Here is an 18,954-nt window from a genome sequence, read left to right as displayed (position 1 = left end):
TTCTCTGTCACTTGACCCTCATCTTCCCTCCCCTGCCCCCACCCGTCAGGGATTCAGGTAAGCCGAGGAGGGGCGGGACCAACAGCATGAAAGGAACAGCACAAATGCAGAAACCCCACTGTGGGGTCCATCCCACGGTCGGTTTTACAAAAGCCTCAGTATGACCACGGGAGGCACCTGTCTCCCTCTTTTCTTGCCAAAGAAAAGGGACGACTTATTTCCCACTGGGGAAACAGAGAGCTGGCATATTCCCCTGACCCCCACCACGAGCTATCACATGGCTTGATTTCCACCATGTGTCTGGCCAGGTTTCAAGGTATCGCAGCGAGGACGACAACGCACAATAAGAGGATCTGTTTGGGGCATTTCATCCACAGGGCTTTCCGTCTCCAGCTCTTCATCTGACCTCACAGCCGCACGGGGGAAGATGACAGATGACGAGGCAGGGACCCGGGGGGACCTGAGGAACTCAGCGACAAGTCCTTCCCGGGGCCCGTGTCCTACCACTGCCCACGTGGAACCAGGCCCACACAGCAGAGTTAATTTGTTTGCTTCTACCATACTTGTCTTTCTGGCTAAATTATTCTGATACTTGGTTCCCCAGTGGGAAAGCTCCCTTATTCTCATATACTTGAAAGAACACTGCTTCTTTCTCAGGAGCTGACGACATGAATGCAGATTTCTTTGGTTCGATTCTTCCCCTTCATGAGACAGTACGATGGAGGATAAGTTTGGTTCTGGATTTGTTTCATGGAGGTACTGGGGATAGAACCCAGGACCTTGTGCCTGTCCAATGAGATATACCCTCCTCCCAGGTTTTGGGTTTTAAATGGCAGTTTAGTCCCGTATGTTAAAACATCATTAAATAAATATTAATTTCTGAGACATAGGAAGCATAAAGTGTGTGACAGTTTTGGCTAAGTTGTGCTGTGGTTTATGCTAGACTCAAAAATTGGCCCAGGAACATTCTCAAACTATTACTTTAGCCATCAAAAACATCTCCCTAAATTAGTTTATAGCAGAAACATAAGTAACGTGACATAATATTGAAACGCAGCTGCAAACTCCAGAATAACAACAGATGATATTAACTGAGCACACACTACACGCCAGGCACTAGTCTAAGCACTTTTCATATTTTTAACTCATTTAATTCTAATAATCCTGTGAGGTAGGAACTGTTATCCCGAATACGCAGATGAGGAAACCGAGGCACTGAGAGGTCACAAGGTAACACTGAGTGAGCGGCAGAGCTGGAACCCACACTCACACACTCATTATTATTCCATCAGAAGGCTTTTTCTACTTGCTGTGGTTTCAAGCAAACAGTGATCTCCTGTAATTTAGCAGAAAAAAAATGGACTATAAGGACAAAAAGACGGTGAACAATTTCATTTCCATTCTGTTCCTCACCCGAGTCAGTAAGAGCAGTCATCCAGGTTCTGAGCTGACCAGGGAGACCGCTAACTCAAGAGAGAAGTCATAATGGAAACGGGAAAAAGTTCGGCGTCAAATTATATTGAAATCATACGTATCAACATTAGGAGTTACCCTTCCTTCATTTCCCGTTTTTCCAAAGAGATTTTCCTGCCACAGTTCCCAGCTGTTCACGGCTGAAGAGGCAGCAGATGGCCAGTACATAGAGACTCTGAGGCCAGACTGCCTGGGCTGAATCCAAGCTCCACACTTCCCAGCTCTGGGCCTCAATTTCCTCATCAGTAAAATAAAGATAATAATACATCCTTATGTTTGTCTTTGAGGGTAAATGAATCAATAACACTGGCAAAGCACTAAGATCAGTGCCGTGTCTGGCACACGAATGCCAAGTATTAGGTTTTAAAAAATAAGAAGAAAAGAAAATCTCAAGAGCACACTGCCCTTGCCAACGGCATCTTCCCACCTAAAGCTGTGGAGAAACCAAGTTACAAGGGGACCGGGGGGAAATGTCCATCTCAGCACCACTTCTTCTCCTTTGGCCTGAAGACTGGCCACAGTGGGAAAAACCCCTCGTGGAACCAAGTTTGAGTTGCCTTCTCAGCTACTGTACGTCTTGGTCAGACCTGGTCTTCGCCTAAGAGCAAACTGTAAAGTCATTCTAACTGACATCAGCCAGGACAGTTCCTGGTTGTAAAGTCATTCTTCTTAATCGCTGGCAAGAGTTCTAATCCCGGGAACCAAGAGATAAGATTTCCTTGACATGCACAGAACAAAGACCTTAACTGAGAGGGAAAAGTCAGAGTAATAAACACAGTGAGAGAAATAAAAGGCCGCTGCTGTTGTTTTCTTACAGCTGACACCACTGCAGGAAGCAGACTGCCAAACGTGGCCGAACATTCCAGAAGGGCTGCCGCTGTGGAACCACAGGCAACCTCCACTTAATGTTCTACGGGTGAACGAGCCCTTCTTACAGAAAACAGATGAAAAGACTGGCATCTTCCGTCCCGAGAGGTGAATAGCCCCTTCTCACTTCCTTTTTACTTCTCCCCACCCCAGCTGGCTCCTTTCTGCCTGGAATTCCCACAGTGCCGCCCCATCCTCTGCTGGGAGAGATAACCCGCTCCCCTCGCCCCTGCGGATGAACTTGGCCCGACGCGGACACAGCCGTCTCCTGTTATTGTAATTAGACGCTGAACTAACAGATACTGAAACCACAAACTTTGATGTTTTTGACTAAATTAAACAACACGAGGGGCTCTGAAGGAAATCAGACTTGGAATGCATGCGTCCGCGAGTCTCGTCATAAGGCAAAAACAGTTTGTTCCAAAACAGGGAGTCAGATGCAGGGGGTGGAAATGTCCTGGTTGTTGTCACAACGCCCCGTCTCCCGCCCAGACATCTTACAGAAAGGAAGGCGCTTCTTATCTTAACACTAAGGTTATAAGGTGCCTTGGAGAGTGAACTTTCTCCCTCCTCAGAGACGTCACCTGCTTCCTTCCTCTTCTCACTCCTAGAATGACTAGGTGCTTGGGAACTGAGGAGCAAAAGCTCCTAGGAAAGCTGTGTTTCACTTGCAGGAGGCAATCAGTTCCATAGACTCCTTAGCACCTTTCAAATCAAAGGAAAGAAAGCCTCGTCATGGTGACTGGCTCCCACAAATCATGATCAGGGTCAATTAAAAAAGCTTCAGTGGGAGGCGGGCGGGAGGCCGCTGGGGAGAGGGCGTTGTCCTCAACAAGCTCACGGCACCTTCCCTGGGGGGTGACGTTACAACAGCATCTTTCAGAGATGCTGGAGTTCTAGTTTCTCTTCTTTCCTGGCCGCACGCCCTACATCCCGTGACAAATAATCAGAGGCGTGGGAGTGCTGAGAGGACCGCGAGCTGGCCTGGAGTACCGACCTCCTACCGGTCTGACTGGGCTAATGGTTCTCCACACACCAGCCACCCAGTGCGCTGCGGGCACCGGCCAGGTTCCAGCCCTGACTCATCTCCCCTTCGTATCTGTTTCATCAGAGATCTCAAGACATCTCCATTCCTCCCAAGAGAAACATTTATTTCTTTATTTCACTAATTACATCAATAACTCTAAATTTAAAAAAAACTGGGTCCATTACTGTGTACTTTTTAAGGGAGAATGCAATAATTCACTATATGCCGCTGCATTTTTTCAGGCTGAACACTACAGGGTAGAACACCTCGTAACTCTTTATTATTTCCATCCCTTTTAAGTTTTATGACTTCTTTCCAATATGGCTTCTTCTGCTCCTAACATTTTCCTCTATATGTAGATGGAACTTGAAATTAATTTGTATTTTCTTTCTTACAAGGCGTTGCTGTCAAGAGCTCAGCCAAATACAGGTAACAACGCTCCTTCAGGAAATGCCTCATGGAAGCCAGGAGAGGTGAAATAGAGTGAATATTATTTTATCCACCAAAAAAATTTTTTAAAGTTTGTTTTAAAACAGGAGGATTAATTTGACTCCTTTGGCTTAAAGAGTACTTGTACTAAAAGGGCAAAATAATGCTCTATAAATTGGCATGAAGGATGGCTTAAAGTTGGCTGAGAATCTTTATACCAATCAATGATTATCTGTAGTGAGATAATCATCTCATAGCTACCCGATGACCCTATGCCATCAAATGTCAAGTTACACTTCTGCTGAATTCCTCTGAACATCACCAATGCTTCTGGCATATTAAAAATATTCCTATGATAATTCTTTTCATGGTGAAACTAATGTGATTTTACAGGAAATTTTAGGCTTTCTTCAATTTCCAAGATGAAGGTTATACTACACATGAAAGAAGTCTTGTGGAAATATTTATTTTGACTTTACTAAGTTGACTGGGGATGAGGAGGATGAGAGAAGAGGGAGAATTTCATCACATGTGGTCTGGAGAGAGCCCACGCATCTCCCAATCACCATCCTTCATGCCTGTCAACTCTGTTTGCAAATGAAATAATGGTGCCATTATTTATCCTGTTGTCCCATTTCTTGCTTATCATAGTATTTGCCCATTTTTTTCATCCTCATCTTTCCTGACCTCCCTGCGGCTCATGGCAGAGTAACTTCCCCTCCTGGCAACCCTCTTCTCTTCTTGGAATTTCTCTGGGCTTGTTAACTCTTGAATTCTAAGCCTTCCTAGACTTGCCCCTGAGCTCCAAACCCTTCTTTTTTTATTGTCTATTTTTATTGAAGTATAGTTGATTTGCAGTGTTGTGTTAGTTTCAGGTGTATGGCCAAGTGACTCAGTTATAGATACCCATATATGTACTTTTTCATTTTCTTTTCCAATAGGGTGTATTACAGGATATTGAATATAGTTCCCTGGGCTCTACCGTAGGTCCTTGTTGTTTATCTGTTACATATAGCAGTGTCAAACCCTTATTTCTAACTTCTACAAAGCACTCCCCCTGGAAAGTTAGAATCCTCAAAACTCAGGTCACCATTTCTGCCCATCCCCTCATCTTCAAACCTGAGCCTGTTTCAGGGGTCCACTTTCAAGGACCAGCACCCAGTGGCTGAAATCTGGCATTTCCTACTCCTTCCCGTCCTACGCAGCTGGTCACCTGGTCACCTCCTTGGTATCTCTCGCACCATCTCTTCTGAGCCTGTCCCCTGCTCTCATCACTGCCTTATTTCAAGCTTTCATCACTTCTCACCCAGATTCCTGCATGAGCCAGCCTCTAGGTTTGCTCCCCTTGTCTTCCCAAGTCAGACTCCCCACTATTGGGATTCCATCATGCCCTTGTCTAAAGTTGCATGGTTGGATAGGGTAATAGCTCAATGGTAGAGCTCATGCTTAGCATGCATGAGGTTCTGGGTTCAATCTAAAAAAAAAATAAAAGTAAATAAACCTAATTACCCCCCCCAAAAAACCCCAATAAAGTCATGTGGTTAAAATTCCAGCTTACTAGGGTGTTAAATGGCTCTTGTATGTGACACCTGCTTGCTGCTCCTGCCTCGTCACCCTCCCAGCGATGACACATACTCTGAAACACTAGAAGACATGCCCCATGTGCTCTCACGCCAGGCCACCTTTACACACGCCCATTCCCTCGGTCAGGAAATTGCTTGGCTAATTCCTACTCACTTTTCAACATGACAGCTCAAATGTCTCATTCTCCAGGAAGCCTTCCCTCATCTGACCCAGCCCCCGTGCTCTGTTGTTTCCCAAACCACCAGCCATCAATCTGAGTTAGGCTTCCAGACAAACTGGACTTTTTTTTTTTTTAATCTTCCTCCTAAAACTCCTTCCACTGTGGTGCTTATCGACTCTTTCTCCCTCTCCAACTCCGCTGTACGCCGACTGGAACTCCACTGCGTTCACCTCCTTATCCCCAAGGCCCAGGCTGTGGACTCAGAGCTCAGTACACATTTGCTGAGTGAAGGCGGAGACTCACAGGGGGAAAGCAGCAGGTCCAGCTAACTTACCTCCTGAACATGTCTTCTTGCCCTGGGCCCCAGTCTGCCACTACCCTTACCTACGTGCCACCATACAGGAGTCAGGGGGTGTCTTTAGGTGGGAATAAAGTCGCTCGTCTCTCTTAAGCAGTGTATTCAGTTCCCTCTGCCAGCAAATTGTTCATTCAGAGTAGCAGCCAAAGCCCTGAGAACAGCCCTGAGGTCCTGCTGGATTGCCTTGCTCCCCTGTCATTACCTTTCTGACAAGGTCGCCTGCAATTCAGGCTCTCCTAAGCCCGCTCCAGCCACGTGGGTCTCCTGGCGGATTCCGGAGAACCGCGTGCCTGTTCCCGCCCCGGGGGCTTTGCAGCTGCCGAGGGCGTTAGAAGGCTCTTCCCTCCAAGAGCGGCCCTTTCGGGTCCTCACCCAAAGGGCCCCTTCTGACACCTCTTTAACCAAACCTCACACCTCCCATGATTCCTGCTTCCCTGCTTTGTTTTCCGCCATAGCGTCTGTCTGCCCCGCTACACATTTTCACTGCTTGTCTCCTTCAAGGAACGCAAGCTCCCCGTAGGCAGGGGTGTCTGTCTGTTTTATTCCCTGCTAATCCCTCAGCATTCAGTTCCCGGTACACAGCCAGCGCTCAGCGACCCATCTGCCACACTAGAGCACGGTTTTCAAGCTTTGAGAAAGCAGCACAAACAGCAACAACAAACATACAACCTAATTTGAAAATGGCCAAGGGACTTAAATAGACATTTGTTTGAAGAAGATCTATATCTGGCCAGTAAGGAGCACTTGAAAAGATGCTCAGCGTCACTAAACGTGGGAAATACATAACTGCAATGACATACCACTTCACACTCATTCGGGTGGCTATTATTTTTTAAAAAGCAGAAATTAACAAGTGTTGGTAAAAAAAAAAAAAAAGAAGTTAAAGCCAAAAAAATAATTTTTTTTAAATGTGTTCTTGAATTTCCAAAACACAAACAAATGTTGGTGAAAATGTGGTGAAACTGGAACCCTTGATCACTGCTGGTGGGAATGTAAAACGGTGCAGCTGCTGCAGAAAACAGGATGGTGGCTCCTCAAAATATTAAACAGCATTAGCATGTCACCCAACAACTCTACTCTGGGTATATATCCAAAAAAAGTGAAAGCAGGGACTCAGGTAACCGAACACCCACGTTCACAGCAGCATTATTCACAACAGCCAAACGAGGAAACCAAGTGTCCATCGACGGATGAATGGATAAACAAAACGATCTGTATACATACAATAGAGTATTATTCAGCCTTAAAATTACGACACATCCTACAACATTATGGTAAGTGAAATAGGCTAGCTACAAAAAGACAAATGTCCTATGATGCCACTTATATGAGATGCTTAGAGGAGTCAAATTCACAGGGACAGAAGACAGAAAGGTGGTTGCCAGGGGCCGAGGGGAGGGAGGAACGGGGAGTTAGTGTTCAGTGGATACAGAATCTCAGTTTGGGAAGATGAAGTTCTGGAGATGGATAATACTGATGGTTCCACAACATGAATGTATGTGATGCAACTGAACTGTACATCTAAAAATGGTCAAAATGGTAAACTTTATTTTATGTATATTTTCCCACAATTTTTTTTAAAAAAGGCAGCACAACCTTGGCCTTAAACTCTAATAAGAAGCCTAATACAGACGGCAGATGGAAGGGACGCTGCTGTGGCTGGAGCAGGAACGGAGGGCTGAGATGTGTCCGCCCCGCTTGGCACCTCCTTGCTGCCTCCTGGACCGTGGACGCCACAGAGACACAGACCCGTCACAAAGGAGGGTCACGGCTGCATCTTAAAGTGCTTATGACCGGTTTCACTTAAGGAAAGGACTATTTACTCCTGGCTCTTACTAGTTACTCCTGGCTCTATTCTAGGAGGAACTCAGCAACAAGGGAAAATGCGATCATCAGCTCGCCCTCCGCCACATGTCAACACGGACGTGTTTTTACAGAAACCACTCGATATCCCAGTGGCAGAGGAGAACTATCAGGGGAAAGAGCAACATTAAGCCACGGGGACCCACATGCAATTATCATTAATGTCTCACATTTTCTGAGCCCTTTCTCATAATAACTCAATCCTGAAAATAATTCCATCAAGAAGGTATGAAAGCAATTGTGTGATCTCCAATTTACAAATGAATGAACATAAAAAATTCAGTGGACATTATCCACAGAGAACAACAAAAGGGGGGCTGACTTGAGGATAATAATCGCTAACACTGATTAAGGATTCTCTAATGCCACCGGCTCAAGGCTTTCTGTGGACTATTGGACTTCATACTTTCAACTCGCCTCTTCCATTGTACTTAACAGTTACTGCTACTATTACTCCTTATCATGGAAAGAAAATTGAGGCTCAGGGAGTATATAAATATACCAAAATTAAACAGCTTTAAGCAATGGACCATTCTGAAGCATCTTACCCCAGACCCTGCGCACTGAACTACGACTACTTCATCCTGCCCGTCTGGGTCCCTGACTCTGGCGTTTTGGGAAAAGCCTAGTCAATGCTTCCTTTCAGTCCTGGAAACATGAACAACTGATGAGTTTCCGCAGGTCACGGTGTTTTCTAACCCTGAGCTGAACTAACACTAACAAAACTAATTAGTACTCTTAATCCCTAAGCATAAATGCAACAAGACACTATGACTTCAACTAAGAAGAGATGACTAGATTCTTTACAATCCTGTAAAAATTTACATACATCCTCAAGACCGTTAGAATAAGTAGTCACATTTGGGCCGTTCTATTCAATTTCTCTTCTCTGGAGGCCGAAATAATCTGCTGATGGACAGAGCGCTGATGATTTGCTATACTTTTCTGAGAACTTCTTCAAAACTTTCTGAGGATGTCTGTTTACTCTCCAGACACAAGTGAGAGGAGCAATGCTTTGTGGTTTGTCAACAAGGCGTTCAGTCTGCAGGGCCGCCCCGCAGGCTGCGAGGGCTTTGGGTCAATTGAAACAGGTATTAATTTGGAAAAGCATCAAGCAGAGGCTCCAATGGGGCAACTCGAAAGGACAGGCAAGGGGAGGAGGGGCAGAGTCACAGCAGGGGAGGGAGGAGGGTCTTACCGAGTTCTCCTTCAGCTGCAGCCCCTCCCCGTTGGGAAGGGAGGACCGTCTCTTAGCTGAGTTCCTGTTTGGAGTTGAGGTAATGGCCCCTGCTTTCTTCTTCACGGTGAGCACCTCACAGCTGGCTTGGTCTTCATTGTGTGTGCTCTTCCCAGCATTGATAACCCTGGAGGAAGAGCCAGAAAAGCAGGTCAGACAGAGTGATGTCTGGGAAGCAGAGAGTCCCCCTGGTCAGCCCAGGCATAAAATGATATGCCAAACTGAATGCACAGGACCTTACAGTCCCGGTGGAGTAAGCGGAATTTTTTTAAAAATGGAATTCTATTAACACACGTTAAAACATTTCCTAAAGCATTGTTCTGAGCTCAGCTCACCTTTGCAGGTGTCTGATAGATGCGATCAACCCCACCAATCCATTTCTAGTCAAAACACACGAGACAGTCACTCTTTTGCCAATTACAATGAAGACAGATGGCTGGCTCAGGGAATTCTGTCGCATTTCTCCAAGTGATAAAGAGCAAAACCACCATCAATCTTATCTAAGAACAAGGCAGTCATTCACAGCACACTGTAAAATCCAAGGGGACAGAGGACTGTATTCCATGACCACTATTTACTTTACACACAGAGAAGTGAATGGATCAAAGGTTTATCCTTTTCAAATTATCTGTACTCCTTTATCTTTCCTCCTGTAGAAGAACTGCATCGTCCCACTGGGTTTGGGGAACTTGGATTTGTCAGTGTGGCCATTATGATCTCATGGCATGTGGAAACTGCTTTGGTCAAATTACTAAATGTTTTGAGCGTAGGAATGTTTGAGAAAAATATGCTGCATCATTCATAGACATTTTTCTGTATCAGCTGACTCTAGACTGAACTTTTGGATTTCAGCATCATTTTCTTATTAGGTAATTAAGCAGCAACTAAAATAGATTTCCCGAAAGAGAGCTCTCCTTGACTTGCCATTGGCCGTGTTTTCCTTCCAAAATTTCAGCCGTGTCATATTAGGTGACACTGAGTGTGGAGGATACAGACTCAGTGGCAAGGGAAGAAGGATGCTTTTTTTTTTTTTAAGATTGATGGAAATCCACTTTAAAAGTGTGGTATACACACCACTCTATTAATCTGGCTGTATTCCCTCCTAATAATTAAGTAGGAGATGATCATTTTCAAATAACTTTTTTTTAAAACACTTTTAAATTCTGAAATACTTACAGGCTCAGAGTAAACTGCAAAAATAGTACAGAAGAGTCTCATGCACCCTTTACCCAACGTCCACCCCAAAGCAACACTGTTCATCACTATAGTACACTATCAAAACAGGCATCTGACACTGATCCAACATTAGCAACCAGACTGCAGGCCCTATTCAAATTCCACCGCTTTTTGTATCAAATGGCTTTCAATATTGAAAATTGTAATCCAATTTCAACATTCACTTTAAATTTATTTTTTAAATGTATAAGCATTTTGGGAAAAAATGCAATCATTTAAAAGTTCATTCGCATCTGTTACAAGAGAACAAATACATGCTAGTCTATACATTTGGGGCAGCTTTGGCATAATTAGTCTTTTATCTTTTTCTCTTTTATTGGGCAATATCCCTTAATCGGAAGGAGAACTATTTTCTAAAATTCAATTTGCAATTACTTATCTATGTGTTACAGGAAAAAGACTCCTCTATTATCTCTCTCTCTCTCTCTCAAATTTCTGTGTTAATCAAAACCGCTTCATCTGTCTGAGTTTACTATAACTTTCAATTTAAGCATTTTTTATAAACAAAAGCCTTTTACTTATTTTACATGTTACAGTTTTGTGAGATATTTTTTAAGAAAGTAGACTGCTGCTGACAGAGTTTGAAAATCATTGTCCTTGGCACCCGTGTAAAGAGGTGGGAATCCCCGCTTATCTCTGTGAGGTCAAATCTGCCTCTGGGGTTGATCACACCCTCTTGGGGAGGAAGGGATGTTAGGGATTGAGGGGTAGGGAAAGCTCAAGGTCTAGTTTTCAGCCCCACCTTCACTCTCTCTCCTTCTCTGAGGAGGCATTTTCATATGGTTTAAGAATCAAATGCAATTCTTAAAGACACAGTGAAGACACGCCACCTGTGCAAGACTATTAATACCACCACGCGTACTGCCCAAGCTGAGTTAAGTCACTCCAGGTTCCCGAGCCGGGAAGTGGGGCAGCTGGGATTCTGAATAAGGCCTCCCTTGATCTCCAACCCAACCTCTTCCTGTTACATGTGGGGATCTGCGTCCACCTGTGGAGTGCACACTGGACTGTGGGGGGAAGCACGGAATAAGCAGACCAGGCGAGCCCGGGTCCACACCTGAGACTCGCAGCTTCTCTGGCTATTGGAGAAAGTGCTCAGGGGAAGGAGGAAGGATGGATGGTGCAGACCTGCCTGTCTCTAGAGGAGCCCAGGTGGAGTCGAGGGGTTTGCAGCTGGAGCTCCTAACGCAGAACACGCCTTTGTCTGGAGTCTCCCTTTCACACCTATCCTTGGAGAACCAGGCCAGGCAGAGGAGGGAGGTTCGAAATACCACCTTCCTCTCCTCAGTCGTGGATGGTGACTCCCCCAGGAGCACGTCTGGATGGATGGTTTGCTGGATGGTGATGTTATACCCCCACGGTCTCCCACAAGCATCTGCCCTTGGGAAAGCCGAAGTGGAGGTTCAGCTGGGAAAACAAGCTCATGACAACCGTCCCCTCTATACTGTCCTCTGTGCAAGGTCCTAGTTGCTATTTCTGGAACTTGGCATCACCCTGACCATTGGCACCTAAACTTACGCTTTAGTCAGGTCTTTTTTTTTTTTTAAAAAAAAAAAACAACAAAAAAGGGCATCACTGATCTCCAATAGCTACGTGCCAGGCTGACTCATCTGCCACTGCTGTTTTCCAACAGTCAACAAAGCTACTATAATTACCTAAGTCACGAATCACTGTCTCCTCAATGTGCTGTTATCTCCTACCTCTCTTGGTGGATATCAAACTCCAAAGTTGACCTAACTTGAGCAAGAGACCCCAGAAACTTGACTTTCTGCATGAGACAGACACCCAGGGCCTGGGAAGACGACGACTCTCACAAATCACACAGCTAAACACAGCAGAGCTGAGGACACACTTCCGAGTCGCCAGCTCTTTCTGCTTCAGCTCTCGGTTGTTTTAACTTTCCTATTGTGTGTCTATTCTTATCGGCCCTTGGCTGGGAGGGCTGTCCTGCAATGACTCGTCGAAGCCAGAGAACCGGAAAGAGCAACCGCTGGTGAACCTCCCTGGCCATTTCACGTGAACACAGCTTGTGAGTGGCACTAAGGCATGAGCCAAGGGTCAGAAACGTCAGCCCAGAGGGAAGACAGCAGCCCCAAGCCCAGGAGCCTGCTGGGTCAGATACCTGGTTATTACCCAGATGACAAAGGCATCTTAGTTTAAAGCCACTGTCTTTTTTTAAAAAACACAACTCTTGTCCCGTATTTCGTATTATTTCAAATTCCTGACCCCATACAGCTTTAGGAGAAAGCCCTAGTTCTTCTCAATTTACTTTGGCTTTATAAAGCTCGACCTCTATCACCTTAAATATTTCATTTTGTTCTTCAAAGGCAAATGCTTTGTTTACCAAATGTAAATAAACCCTCCAATTCTTCTAAAAATAAAATGAGAAAACTGTTTCCTGAGTTGAGAAGCCTCATGCTGTTAATAGATTCAATCATTTTTTTCCTGTTAGCAGCTGTATCAGTAGCTCTGTTCCCTTCCTGTCTTGTGCTCCAGCATAAAGTCAGCACCATCTCGAGATGAACAGGAACGACTATAAGATGCCCATTCTTTATCTACACAATACCCACCCGTGATGCTTATTTTGAAGACTTAAAAACAAAATGTTTTGGGAGGGGCCATGAATCATCAATTCTTTGGTGCCGTGATTTTCCAATTTCCTACAAAGGAGGAAAACATCTTCCTTGAAACTAAACTGGAGGTATTGAAGCACAGTGGTTAAGAACAGGGCCTATCTCCCCAGAACACAGCACACAGCAGGTACTTAACAAACGTTTGTTGAATGAATGAATGATAACATTATCTGCCACTTCCTAGATGTGGAACAGTAACAGTATTTTACATTTGTTGAGGACTAATTATGCCCAAGCATGAATAGTATTTATCTGCACCTGGCACACAGTGAGTACTCAGGACTATTACTGACTAATAAGACATCAAATACCAAGCTAGCTTCCTCTTCTTTTGGGCCCAGGGACTTCTAGCTGTGTGAGTTTGAGGGGAACCTCTTCTTTTCTGTCAGTGTCCCTCTGCTGGCCTCAAGGACACAGGGACACTTCCAGGCACCCAGAGCCTACAAGTGGCACAGCAGGACATTTGCCCAAACAAGGACCTTGAGCAAGGCCACCTGCTCCTCCGAGGCCTCTTCGTGAAATGACAGCAACACCCAAGGCACAGATGTGACGGCGCTCCGCACACAGGAGAGCAGCCAGGGCTGCGCCCCTTTGCCTTCCCACCCAGGCCTGCCCGCAGACGCCACCTCTTGGCCCCCTGACCCCAGACTCAGCAGCTCAGGGCCCAGACCCACAGAAAAAGACCAAACAGAGAATTTGGCTTCATTTGATTTTTTTTTTTAGTATTATTCTATTGCTTTTTTAAAATTAATTAATTAATTAATTTCCTTTGTTTTTAAAGGAAATAAAAGCCTGAACAGTTTTGGCTAAAAAGTCGGCATGAAGTGTTAACACGACTAAGCAGGCAGTAATTACACTGGGTAAGAAGGAGCAAGCATTTCAGAAAAGCCATTGGGTGAAGTGAGACACTGCTGATTCGTATACAACTGAGAAGCAGACAGCAAAAGGCGGCGGGGGGCAGGGCCGGAAATCAATCATTGATGGAGGACCAAATAGAGCAATTAATTATTAAAATTCCCTTTTCTAGGTAACTTCCTAGGCAATGTTCCATGTGATTTCTCTGAAGTGGTTGCTGACCACCCACATAGGCTGGAACATAAGGACAACTTAATTCCTAGCTCCAAGGGAGTTAATAACCCTTCATTCTTGGTGTTCGGAAAACCGTGGCTCTGACTGGGAACCTCAGCCTTTGGTAACAGCCACCAGCCACAACAGCCAGAACAGCCATTAAGAGTAACAGCTTCTCCCACGGGGCTTCTGCCACCTCTGGGTAGGAGGGGGAACAGGAGATCACCCCCATCCATTTCGTTAACAGCCAGTCGGGTGTTACCAGGAAGAAGACAGGATGGAAGGAAATGAAGTTCTCTGTCCACCTCCTTGGCTTTTCCACGTTGGAAGGTGAACACAGGCTGGAAAAGGGCACATACATGCAGGTCTGATCTCCCACCATGCAACCTGACACCTGGTCCCCAAGGCCGGTCCCTGGCTCATGAAGGGATGTGATCAATCAGGGCTGCTATTTGAGGTCTCAAGGGCCACATTCAGCCCAAAGAAGGTTGGAATTTAAAAATTTTTTGCCCACAAAGTATTTTATAGAAGGTGAATTTTTACCTGCCTGTATTTAAAAACTGGAATATTTACACTAAAATTTTTACTTTTCTCTTAGAAAACAATACAGCAGGCTATACTTATCACACTCTTGTGTGACAATAATAAGAGACAGTCCATGTCCTCGTTGGCTAACCCCAGACCTCACTCTGTCTGCTTCTGCCATTTAAGTCACCAGCCTGGCCCCAAAGGCACTGGATTCTGCACTGGATTCTCTTAGACTGAGCACCTGAAATTATTTTTGGAGGTCCAGAACAGTTGAATACTGACAATTTTATATTACTATACCTAGTATATAAGTGAAGCAAAGAGAGAGAGATGGGGTTGGATAGAATTTAGTGTGCGTCTTTGTGTTACCTGTAACGTTAGCTTTGGATACACTCAATTGCTAGCACTGGAGGGTCATCATTAGGTTCCAACACTCTCACTAACATAATTAAACAATTGATGATTAAAAAATAAATACTATGGATCAAAAGTAGGTATCATATTTTCCCGTAGATCTTCCCATGTAAACGTCAATGCTTTTGTCTTCACGTTGGCTGTTCAGAAATAAACTTTTATCAAGATTTGCAAATATTAATTACTATAGATAAAAATAAATAAAAAACAAATTTATTCTGTATAGCACAGGGAACTACCTTCAATTATCTTGGGAAAAAAAAAAGAAAAAGGAATTTACCTCAACACAATAAAGGCCATATATGAAAAGCCAACAGTTAACTCATCGTCAATGGGGAAAAGCTGAAAGCTCGTTTTCTAAGATCAGGAACAAGACAAGGACACCCACTGTCACCACTTCTATTCAACACAGTATTGGAAGCACTAGCCAGAGTATCAAAAATATAAAAATACTAAGGAAAATACTTAACCAAGGAGGCAAAAAAAACCTGAATGTGAAAAACTATAAACGTGGCTGAATGAAATTAAATAAAACATATACACAGACAAAAGGAAAAAAAGAAATGAACTTTCAATGTAATAAAGGTAAAAATCAGACAGCTGCCATTGGGCATTTCTTTTCAATTATTCTCTGTGTCCTTCTTGGCAAAACCATTAATGTTACTGAAGTCCAACTTCCGTATTTAAATAAGGAAGTCTGCGCTCTGTCAGATGCTGGAGCAATTCCCGTACTAGGCCACAGAGCAGCTCTGCAGGGGGCCCAGCGAAATCAAAATGAAGGCCTACCTTAAAAGGATTTCAAGTTGGGAAGTTCTGCATTAAATAAAGCAGAAAAAAATTCTTTGCAGGTTTAGAACAATATTACTTGCATAAAGCCATTAGCTTCTGTTGGCAATTAAGAAAAAAAAGCAATGTGCTTGAAGCCATTTCATTACTAAAGATAAGGTTTTTTTCTCTTTATTTGACCAGATACATCAGTACTTTGAGCAATGTTAGAGAAATGTCTTTTCCAAAACAAAGCGAAAGTCGATTTCAAATGTGTAACCTAAAAAAAGTGAACTTTAAAAAGCCCGAAACTATTACAATGAAACTAAAAGATGAAAGTACTCTCATCTCAACAGACATCAAATAAATTACATACATTTTTAACCAGCAGTTTTCTCAGAAACCCCAGATCCCACCTTGGCTTTTCCCTTGCTCTGGGATAAAGAAAGTTCTGGGCCATCTAGAGCTCTGATTTTTTCCTTCTTAATCTTAAAGTAACACAGGATGAGCAGTTTTCTACAGAAGAGGATTGCTTGGTGGTCAGCAGGATAAATCTCTAACTTGGGAGTTCTGAATTCCTACTTTAGAAAAGATCTTTAAAACTGTGCTGCTCTGTCCTTCACTGGAGAGGTGAAGGCCACTTGTCCACCCTTCCTCAAATACGCTGGCCGTGACACCTGAACACACAAAGGAGCAGGAAACACCGAGGGTGGGGGTGAGGATGTGGGGTACAGGCAGACAGGTTTCTGCTAGAAATCTGGGAGGCAGCTGGGTGGAGCAGGTAAGAGCAGAGAGAGTCTGGAACCAGAGTCTCCAGTTCTAAATACCAGCGAGGCCAGTAAGTAGCTGCATGACTTTCAGTAAGTTGCCTGGTCTCCTATCAGTAAGATGGGGACAATGAGCAGTTCTTTCCTAGAGTAGTTGTCTGACTGTTGGAAAACAGAAGTGTTTAAAGCGCTTTCCAGCTCACAACTGAATTCATGCTTGTAACCCCAGGCACAAGAGAGGTGTGCCATTATCCTCATTTAATTGGCCCACCAATATCACATGGAACATGATTCAGTTAAATGTCCTAAACGAGCCATTTCTGGCATTTTCTCAGAGCAGCTGAGGTTTTAAGCAATGCATTGTGTTCACACGAATGATGCTCTTGTAATTAATTGCACAACAGCCTATAAATAGAACACAGGTATTGCAAGAAGGAATTGCGACAGCACGTGGTTTCAGCGTGCCAACGTATCTTCCTCCCAGGCAAGCACAGTATTACTGCAAATGTACATTAAGAACAATAATTAATCTTCCCCTCATTACTTCAGACATTGTTTTTTAAAAAACACATTTATTTTTAACCAAAAATAATCTGCTTTGGGAAATCTTCACCTTTGTGTTACCTAACTTGTACAGAAAGTCTGTTTTGTTTCCAGATTAAAGCCTGAATTTAAAAGAAAGAAAGAAAAATAGTCCTTTGAAAGCAGATTTTAATCTGATCAAACATTTTTACCTTTGTGCTCAGACCCACGGCAAAACTCAGGCAGCAATCCAAGCCTCTCTAATTTCCAAGGGAAAGAACATGCTAGTTTAAGCCCTGAGGCCCTAGAAGGGCCAGTCTGTGTTCCATTTCAGACAAATTGATCTCTCTATGCTCAAAAACTAGAAAATACCATGAGACTTTGCTATGACCTTGAAGGAGACAAACGCACTGACAAGAATGTCAACTATTTACAATCAGGTGCCCAACATCACCTTTAAGTAAAAAGGACAAGGTGGGCTCCCAACATTATTTCTTTTTGTTAAAGACAGAGATGTTTCCTAAAGCTGGATGTTGCTTTTGGCCACGTTCTGCCCCATCTCAAGTCACACAGCAGGGAGCAGGCAGGCAATCAATGTTCGCTGAATAAACAAGTAAACTCATATTCTCCATAACATCCACGGGGGACACTAGGATAATGGATGAGTTCTCAGCCTGCCTATTTGTTTCTTAAAGCTTGGAATACTTTTATTGGGGTTTCCCATCAATTTGCTTCAAGGAAAATAAATCTATGTTCCAAAGAAAAAAATTATTTAATTTTGAGTGCTAATGAACTTGGGAGCAAGACATGTCAAGTGTCCCCCAAACATCTCCAGCAAAGAAGTGGTTGATAAAATAGAGCCTAGAGCACCACTAGGTGGAATCTTAACCTGGGCTCGACTGCTGGCCTTATAACCAAATGGCAGCTGTGATGAGAAAGACAACTTCTGTTGTTCTGAATTGCTGCCTAGGCGTTTCACAGTGTGGCAACCCTGCTCACATCCAGAGACTGGACATTTAGAAAAGGGACTGAGTTTAGGATGCCCACTGTAAGTTCCTACTTTGCTTGTCCCAGGGCACTTAGAAAAATAACCACATAGAGTTGAGCCCAAGAAAATTAGTGACCTCCACCCTAATCACTTTATACGTTACAGTCAGCCCTCCTTATCCACAGATGTGAAATCTGCAAATACCCAGGACCGGCTGTATTCCTTGAACTGTGGAATTGAGCATCCAGAGTCTAAAATCCATGGGAGGTCCTGGAACCAATCCCCAAGGGATGACTGTCAGAGATACTGGCTCCCCTGCTCTGAATCTCCTGCTTGCTGGTGACCTGGGATGGAGGACCGCCCTTCCCCCAGCTCATGGTGCCTCCTTGACTCTGGAATCTGTAAATTATTAATCTTGTGACTGTACTTCCTGAAACTGTCTTCCATCAAAACAACCCAAGGGTTTCACTTCCCCAAAGTGGGAACTGGATGCTGAGGGAGCTACTGGCTGCTCCAGTGGGTGTGACTTGTGCCTCCTCCTTCAGCGGGTCATGATCTCCATCTTCTTAATTCAGCACACCAGCTCTGTTAACAGGGACAGCCTACACCAAGGTAGCCTTGGCCAGGATGGCCGTGCAGGAGGGAAACTCCAGAGGCCGAAGAGGGAGCCGAAAGTAGGAGAACGGCAGTTCTGACACAACCAGTTTAAAGCTGCCCAGCAGCGTCGTGAGTTCCGTCAGAAAGTAGGAATTCCCTTTGCTGGAAAGATCCAAAAGTTGGTTGATCACCTTTCAGGGATAGTTGGAGGATCTCTGCTTGAATGGGGATTTTTAAGACTTCGTTTCCAACTGTTGAGTGTGTATCTATCCCTACCCCCACCTCCAGTTAATGATAAATCTTAAAAGGCTTTACTAGCCAAAATTAATTTATTATGAAACATGGTTTCAGAGCAGTACTAGGATAATCCTCTGATACCTAGTAAACCAAATCTGACATATGTTAAGTCTCTATACAAGAGGAATTTGATTAACTCCA

General features: G+C 44.2%; 1 protein-coding gene across 2 annotated transcripts in view; it reads right to left on the bottom strand.

Moving 5' to 3' along the window:
• The window catches only part of PPM1H (protein phosphatase, Mg2+/Mn2+ dependent 1H), a 252,529-nt gene that overhangs the window by 154,159 nt on the left and 79,416 nt on the right, over positions 1-18,954 (bottom strand). For both annotated transcript variants that reach the window (XM_072973841.1, XM_072973840.1), the window contains exon 2: positions 8,960-9,125. In XM_072973841.1, coding sequence (XP_072829942.1) covers positions 8,960-9,125 — 166 coding nt within the window. The remainder of the gene's footprint in view (positions 1-8,959; positions 9,126-18,954) is intronic.

Source organism: Vicugna pacos, chromosome 12 (assembly GCF_048564905.1).
Source record: "Vicugna pacos chromosome 12, VicPac4, whole genome shotgun sequence".
Lineage (NCBI taxonomy): Eukaryota > Metazoa > Chordata > Mammalia > Artiodactyla > Camelidae > Vicugna > Vicugna pacos.
Note: the sequence above shows the minus strand (reverse complement) of the source record. Positions and strands in the feature narration are given on the sequence as shown.